The sequence below is a fragment of the Microtus pennsylvanicus genome, chromosome 20 (genome assembly GCF_037038515.1).
Source record: "Microtus pennsylvanicus isolate mMicPen1 chromosome 20, mMicPen1.hap1, whole genome shotgun sequence".
Classification (NCBI taxonomy): Eukaryota; Metazoa; Chordata; class Mammalia; order Rodentia; family Cricetidae; genus Microtus; species Microtus pennsylvanicus.
In genome coordinates, this window is record NC_134598.1 from 11,268,353 (window position 1) to 11,277,263 (window position 8,911).

The 8,911-nt window shown below is 37.7% G+C and overlaps 1 protein-coding gene across 1 annotated transcript; it reads right to left on the bottom strand.

The window, feature by feature from the left end:
- Positions 1–7,696: 7,696 nt before the first annotated feature.
- Positions 7,697–8,632, bottom strand: LOC142838618 (olfactory receptor 6C3). The gene has a single exon (XM_075954150.1). The coding sequence runs from the start codon at positions 8,630–8,632 to the stop codon at positions 7,697–7,699; it is 936 nt and encodes a 311-aa protein (XP_075810265.1).
- Between the last annotated feature and the right edge of the window lie 279 nt (positions 8,633–8,911).

An 8,911-nucleotide genomic window follows, 5' to 3' on the forward strand; every position in this document is an offset into this window, starting at 1 on the left:
GTACATGCAGTAGGGATAAATCCTGGTGCCATTGCCAGTGGCCTCTCAGTCTGCCCCAACCATGCAATTGTCAACCACATTCAGAGGGACTAGTTTGATCCTATGCTTGTTCCTTCCAAATCTGGCTGGAGTTGGTAAGCTCTATTTCCTCAGATAAACTGTTTCAGTAGGTGAACTCATCATGATCTTGACCTCTTGGTTCATATTCTCATTTCTTCCACTCTTCATGGACTTAGGAAGCTCATTTCAGTGCTCTGATGTGGGTCTCTGCCTGTTTCCATCAGTTTCTAGATGAAGGTTAAATGATAACATTGAAGATAATCATCAGTCTGATTTCAGGGCAATCAAGATCGGGTCCCCTCTCCTCTATTGCTTAGGGTCTTAGGCGGGGTCATCCTCGTGGATTCCTGGGAATTTCTCTAGAGCCAGGTTTCTGCTAAGCCTATAATGGTTCCTTCAATGAAGATATCTCTTTCCTTGCTCTCATCTCTGTCCTTCCTCCATCTCAACTATCTCATTCCCTCAAGTTCTCCTCAACCCTTTGCTTCTCCGTTCCTTTTCCTCTTCTACATTCCCTCTTCCCCCATCCACATGCTCCCAATTTTTCCAGGAGATCTTGTCTGTTTCCAATTTCCAGGTGGGTCTATATATTTTTTTCTTTGGGTTCATCTTATTACTTAACTTCTCTAGGATCATGAACTATAGACTTAATGTCCTTTGTTTATAGCTAATATTCACTTATGAGTGAGTTCATACCATATTCATCTTTTTCATCTGGATTACCTCACTCAGGATAGTTTTTTATAATTCCATCCATTTGCATGCAAAATTGAAGATGTCGTTGTTTTTTTTTTTTAACCACTGAGTAGTACTCTAATGTGTAAATGTGCCTTCATCATCCATTCTTCGGTTGAGGGGCATCTAGGTTGTTTCCAGGTTCTGGCTATTACAAATAATTCTGCTATGAACATAGTTGAACAAATGCTTTTGTAGTGTGATTGAGCATCTTTTGGGTATATGCACAAGAGTGGTATTGCTGGATTCTGAGGTAGGTTGATTCCCAATTTTCTGAGAAACTGCCATACTGATTTTCAAAGTGGTTGTTCAAGTTTGCATTCCCACCAGAAAAGGATGAGTATTCCCCTTACTCCACATCCTCTCCAGCATAGGCTATCATTGGTGTTTTTTGATCTATCCAGGACCATCTGGCTTTCATGGTTTCCTTTGAGAAGTCAGATGTAATTCTGATATGTTTACCTTTATATGTTACTTGACCTTTTTTCTTTGTAGCTCTTAATATTCTTTCTTTATTCTGTATGCTTTGTGGTTTGATTATTATATGTCAAGGGGATTATTTTTTAATTCAGTCTATTTGGTATTCTATAAGCTTGTACCTTCATAGGGATATGCTTCTTTAGGTTGGGAAAGTTTTCTTCTGTGATTTTGTTGCATATATTTTCTATGTCTTTGAGCTGGAGTTCTTCTCCCTCTCCTACCCCTATTATTCTTAGGTTTGTTTTTTTCATGGTGTTCCCAATTTCTTGGATGTTTTGTGTTAAGAATTTGTTGGATTTATTGTTTTCTTTGACCAATAAGTCTACTTCCTCCATAATATCTTCAGCACCTGGATTCTTTCTTCTATCTCTTGTATTCTGTTTGTTATATTTGTCTATGTAGATCCTGTTTGTTTACCCATATTTTCCATATCCACAACTCCCTTGGTATATGTTTTCTTTATTACCTGCATTTTATTCTTCAAATCCTCCACTGTTTGCTTCACCTGTTTGATTCTTGTTTTTTGGTTTTCTTCGAGGGATTTATTAATTTTTTTCCCAATTTTTTCTCTGTCTTCTTCTACACTTCTTTAAGGGAGTTTTTAATTTCCTCTTTAAAGCGCTCCATCATTTTCATAAAGTTATGCTTAAAGTTGTTTTCTTCTACTTCTTTTGGGTTAGGATTATCAAGTCTTCCTGTTGAATGTCTGCTGTATTCTGTGTGTTTTGCTTTTTATATTTTTGGATGAATTCTTGCATTGGTGCCTACCTATCTCTTCCTTCAAATGAGGCTGGCAGTGTCTTTGCATCTTGGTCCATTCCTTGCAGTGGCTGTCTGAGTGTTTGGGAGTTTTTCTTGGTCTGCACTGTACTGTCAATGTCTGACTCAGAAAGATTTTGAGGTGTCTATATGCCTGCTCTATAGATCTTCTCTCCTGTTTGCTCTCTTGGTGCTCTCTCTTCATCCCTTCAGTGATGTAGCAAGTTCTTGGTCCCCTAAGTATTATAGCAAGATCTCAGCTCTTAGGCTGGATGTGGCTAGTAGCTTGGGGGATTCATTGGATGGGTTTGGGTTTTGGGGGGAGCCTAGTCGCAGGAAACTCCCTGCTGGCTGGCTAGAAAAACCAAGGGAGTTGGGGACTGCCCAGGGGTTTTGTCCTACTGGGGAGGTCCTAGAGAGTGGGTTGTCCCACCCTGTAGCTGTTCACTCACCTTTTAAGTCCCCTCAGTATTGGAACAAGACTTGTTTCAGAGTTCCACCGTGTTGCAGGAGGATATGCATGTTTGGGGGTGGGGTGTGTCTCTTAAGTCCCCTCAGTATTGAAGCAAGTTTTATTTCTGAGTTCCACAGAGGTTTCAGGAGGATAGGCAGCTTTTGGGGGCAGGGTGTGGGTAGTAGTTTGTATGGCCACTGGATGGGTTTGAGTTTTAGGGGAGCCTAGTTGCAGGATGTCTTAATATTCGGGTAAATCCATTCAGCATTCTTAATGATACTAACCCAGGGAAATTATCTTCAAGTTGCATTTATTGCATTCTGGCTTATTCCACTGTATCACTTTTTTATTAAGTTTTACTTATACATATATATATTCATACATATATTCATATATATATATATGAATCTTTTTTGTGAAAATAATTATGACTTAAAATGTTGTAAATGTGGTATTTTCAGATTACACTACACTTCACAATTTCTCTATGTTCTTTTGAGGAACAAATGCATTAAGCGTGCATGCATTCAATTCCTTAAGTGCTGGTCGCTGAAAAGTTTTACAGCTAAGTGTAACTAGCAGTGAGACCAATAGAAAGAAATAAAAGACTAAAGAAACCTTAGTTTCTGGTGTTCACTTCCTGATAGAGTCCTTGTCCCTCTCTGAAGTTTCAGGAACACAGTGCTTCCTGCTTGATTTTCCAAACATGTACTAGAATCACCTACTACATTCTAATTATAGTGTCCTAAGACTGCTCTAGCCTATAGCTCTATACTCTGACATTTCTCCCACAAACCATTTCCAAAATCCCACGGGCCACATTGTATTTATCATAGCATTGACCTATTTCTTGATACCAGTTTTTGTTAAATTTTGTCATTGTGACAGAATACCTGAAAGAAAAAAACTGAAATGTAAGGATTATTTCAGATCATGGTTTAAGGGGATAGATCTACATTCATAATGACAGGGAAGGAATAATTGCGGCTTAACTCAAGACTGGGGTAACGAGGATATGAGGAATGTAGATACATTATATCAGTAGTTGGGAATCAGAGATAACTAGGACTGTAACTGAGTTTTATCCAAAATTTAGTTGATCTGCCTCCAGTGATCTTTTCCCTCCAGAAATAACCAGCTTTTAAAGGTCTCATAGCCTTCTTAAACAGTAACGCCCACTGAGGGCAAGTGTTCAAACTCATGGGCTAATATAGGGGACATTTCATATCTGAACAATAATACTCTTGCACATGGGAATCCATAATTCCTTCACAAACTCAAGCTGTGATCTACATCATCACCAGTCTACTGTGATGGTGTTGGATTAGGCAAACCACTGAGATAGAAGGCCATAGAGACTTTGATCTTCAAGTTCCCTCAGTATTGCACTTGCTTTGGTGGCTATAGAATTTTTTTTTTTGAATTTTTCAAGACAGGGTTTCTCCGTAGCTTTTGGTTCCTGTCCTGGAACTAGCTCTTGTAGACCAGGCTGGCCTCGAACTCTCAGAAATCCACCTGCCTCTGCCTCTCGAGTGCTGGGATTAAAGGCGTGTGTGGTGGCTATAGAATTACATTCTGGTCCTGAGCCAGCCTTGGAGGCCAAAGTAGTCTATTCCATTCTGCCCTGACTGTGGTAATCTTGGCTTAGGTTGCCCACTTGTATTACAGATTGTTGATGTGTTTAGGAGTTTGGGAATCATGCCGAAGGTTTTACCAAGATTTCTTGAAATCAGCTTCAGGAATTTTAAGAGGAACACATAAGTTCTATAAAAGTAGGTATTAATACTTGATCCTAAGAAATAAGAATAGCCAAGAAGCCACACTATTACCTAGTGAGTAAGAAAAATGTCATAGTTGGCTCAAGAGGAGGATGCATAAACTCTTGATAAAATATTCAAAACAGATGTTCTAATAAATGTTCAGAAAACTGGATTATAGTATTCATGTATGAAATTATAAAAAATAAAGTACAGATATAAAGTTCTGAAACTTATGGGAGAAATTTAATAGAAAGCTCAAAATAATAAAAATGAAATGCAATAGAAAGCAACATCATCAAAACTGAACAATCCAAAGAATTTGTGAAGCTGATGGAAATAAATACTCATAATAGAAAAGGGAAAATGAAAATAGCTCACAAATATTTGAGAATAAAAAGAAATGAATGAGTCATTAGCATTCAACATGGAGTAGTGAAAAATAAATGACAAAAAGCTTATTTAAATAAATTACAGAAAACATTATAGGTTTTCTTATTTCTTACAGACTAAGGTAAAATATCTGAGAACAGGAAAATAAAGATTTCTAATTAAGATTATTTCAAGAAAAGCTACCTCAAGTCTTGGTGTAATCAAACCATCAAGATGGGAGCAAAAAAGACCCTGTGAGCAGCAAGAGGAAAGAAAGAAACAGCATTCACAAGAGATCCAATACCCCCAGCAGAAGACACCTTACAAACAGGAAAGAATGTGATATAAATTCAAAATGAGGAAGAAAAAAAGCTGTTCTGATAAGGGGAATGTTGTGCAATATTTAATCAGGTCAAACTTGTTTTCTTAGAAATTATTTCTCTGTGTTATAATATTCAAAACATTTTATTTTCACCCTCCACCTTCCTCCCTTATATCATCACTTACTGTCTCTCCTCCCTTGAAGTGACCCTCCCTTCATGGCCACGTTAACCACATAGAAGGGAAAACATGTGACATTGTCTTTCTGCATCTGGTTACCTCACTCAGAATAGTTACTTCCATTTCAATCCATGTGAGTGTGAATTTCATAAATTGGCTTTTGTTAACAGCTTAATAATATTCCACTGTGGAAATGTATCACAGTTGGTAGACATCTAAGTTATTTCCAGCCCCTGACTGTGAGTACAGCATCATGGACATGGATAAGCAAGCAATGCAATATAGAGTCTTTTGGGAACACACCTAAGAATGGTGTATGTAGTTGGGTTGCATGATACCTATTTCTAGTTTCCCGAGAAACCTCCACACTGATTTCTATAGTGTCTGTAGAAGTGTTCAGTTCAACAAAGAGTGAATAAGTGTTTTCCCTCCCTAAATCTAAGAAAACATTTGCCACCTTCTAAAATGTATTTATCTATCATCTATCTATCTATCTATCATCTATCTATCTATCTATCTATCTATCTATCTATCTATCTATCTATCTATTAAAATTTTAGTCACTCTGATTAGGGTAAGATAAAAATCTCCTTTAAAAATGCTTTAAATATTTTCTTTTATTCTTTTCTTATACACTACATCCCAACTGTAGTTTTTCCTTTATAATCTCCTCCCAGTTCCTCCCCCTTCTGTTTCTCTCCCTCAGATCCACTCCTTCTACATTTTGTCATTGTGACAGAATACCTGAAAGAAAAAAACTGAAATGTAAGAAGGATTTATTTCAGATCATGGTTTAAGGGGATAGAATGTGCCTCTGACTTAAATATTTTCAAATACCTTTTACCTATTCTTTTCATACGTTCATTATTAATTACTCCTTTCAAATATATTAAAATTGGTATAAAACACTTTATTCACGTTTCACATTTCTGTTTATATGTTATGGCGCTCTACATAATAATGTGTATTAGATGTAACATTTTCTGATCTGCATTAGTTGGGAGAACATGAAAGAAAGCACGAACATTTGAGGATGAAACACTCTTACAGTATAACTACTAATTAGCAACAGAGACCTCGAGGCAGAAGATGAGTTATTGAAGGCATGCCCATATGGTTGGAATAATTAGAGTGTAATCCCAAATTAGCTTTAGTGTTCTGAAGGAGTAACTCATTTAATTTACAGAGAAAACGAGTGTTGCACATTTTAAATTTTACAAAGTATCATCTTGCATTTAAGATGCTTTGTAAGAGAGCATATTGCTTGTAGGGAATGAGAATGGAGAACATATAGAATATTTAAATGCTATCAAGATGTCAATTTATTTTGAAAATATGAGAAATACAATTTGTAACTTTATTCATAAAGTATTTGATTTATGAATAAATATATTTACTTTATGGACATACAAACATAATTAAATCTGCCATATGGTATTCTCCCATAGAATATTTCTTAGAAAAATGTGTCATCCCCAGAAAATTTTATAGGGGAAATAAATTTTATTATTTTAATTAGTTATTTGGGAATTTTGTACAACATATTTTGATCAGATTCATCCTCCTTCGCACAATTCTTCTCAGACTTGGCCACCATCTTCTCCCTCTACTTTGTGTCCTTGTCCTTTTTGGACCACCAAGGCCATTTGTGCTTCTCAAATATTGTTAGGTGTGTGGCCTTTGACAGGAATGTGATCCACTTATCCAGGTCTATACTGTTAGAAAAATGCTAACCCTTCTTTTCCTTGCCTCTAGGAATTGTGGACAGTTCCTAGACCAGAGGTGGAACTTTGTGCCTGATTTTCTTTCTTGGAATCGCATTTGGTCTGGCTTGTGTTTTCCCAGGCTGTCAGTATTTATTAAAGATTTCAAAAAGCAATGCATTATGTATACTTGATTGTAGAAATAAAAGAGGCAGACTGTGAAACTATTAAATTTATTATATCATAGCACACAAAGAAACTATAAGAGAACAATGAAGCTTAATACAGATATTTAATAATTTCAAGAATATAATTAATTATATCTTAATAGAGTTCTTTATTTTTTTCTTTTTTTTATTGAGAAAAGGAAGAAAAAAAAACAAGTTTCCACCTCCTCCCAGCCTCCCATTTCCCTCCCGCTTCTCCCACCCTTCTCCCCCTCCTCCTACCCTTCTCCCCCTCCTCCCACTCCTCTCCCCCTCCCTCTCCAGTCCAAAGAGCAGTCAGGGTTCCCTGCCCTGTGGTAAGTCCTAGGTCGTCCCCCCTCTGTCCATATCTAGGAAGGTGAACAGAAGGAGGGAGAACATGAGCAAAGAAGTCGGGACCACGAGGGGTGCACCCACCCACTGAGACAGTGGAGCTGATCTATTGGGAGCTCACCAAGACCAGCTGGACTGTGACTGAAAAAGCATGAGTTAAAACTGGACTCTCTGAATATGGCGAACAATGAGGGCTGATGAGAAGCCAAGGACAATGGCACGGGGTTTTGATCCTACGCAATGTGCTGGCTTTGTGGGAGCCTAGCCAGTTTGGATGTTCACCTTCCTAGATATGGACAGAGGGGGGAGTTCTTTATTTTTAACATACATTTAATTTCATTTACTTACAGAAAACAATACTTTGTGTACTACATCCTTGAATGCTTGCTTTACCTGCTGGTTCCTTAGGGTATAAATGAAGGGATTTAACATAGGCACAACAGAGGTATTGAGAATTGCCACTCCCTTGGTCAATGACGCCTTTTCTTTCGCAGAGGGGTTGGCGTACATGAAGATGCAGCTTCCATAAGAGAGGGAGATGACAATCATGTGAGAGGAGCAGGTGGAGAAAGCCTTTTTCCTCTGGCTGGCAGATGGGAACCTCAGAATGGTACTGATGATGCAGATGTAAGATAAAATCACCAAGGCCAACGTGAAGAGCAGAGTCACCAGAGCAACATAGAAACTAATCACTTCTAGAAACAATGTATCTGAGCAAGACAGTTGTAAAAGGGGAAAAAAGTCACATGCAAAATGATCAATGATGTTGGAAGCACAGTAATCCTGCTGGAGCAAAAGCATAAGGGGTGGGAAAACAGTCAGAAACCCTCCCAGCCAGGCACACAGCACGAACAGGGTGCAGAGTCTCCTGCTCATGATGGTCGTGTAGTGAAGGGGCTTGCAGATGGCCACATAGCGGTCATAGGACATGGCAGTGAGAATGTAAAATTCACACACCCCCATGAAGATAAAGAAAAAGAGTTGAGCAACACAGCTGTTATAGGAAATTGTCTTATTCCGAGTGACAATAGACCCTAGAAATCTAGGGATGCATACACTTGTAAATGAGACTTCCAAGAAAGCAAAATTCCGGAGGAAGAAATACATTGGTGTTTGTAGATGAGCATCTAAAAAAGTCAGAATGATGATAGTCAGGTTGCCAGTGACACTTAATATATATGTGATTAATAAAAAGAGGAAAATCACAATCTGGAGGTCAGGATCGTCAGAAAGGCCCTCGAGGATGAATTCTGTAATCTCCGTGTGGTTCATAACCCCTTTTCCTCCTTCTGTTTCCTCTTTTAAAGACATATAGCGAGAAAGATTTAAAGGAGAAATTTATATCTGTGATTAATATCATTCTAACTAATACAGTTCTAAATTATCTTCTGTAGTTCATGACAATTAGGTATGGACTATCATCTTTATACTGTTTAGTAGATATTTATGATGTAACTTATTTAGTAGTCTCTTAAGTATAGCAGGAGGTATCAGGAAACTTTTGCATTATAAGACTTGTCATTAGAAAATGGAAAATAAAGTCAGTAATTT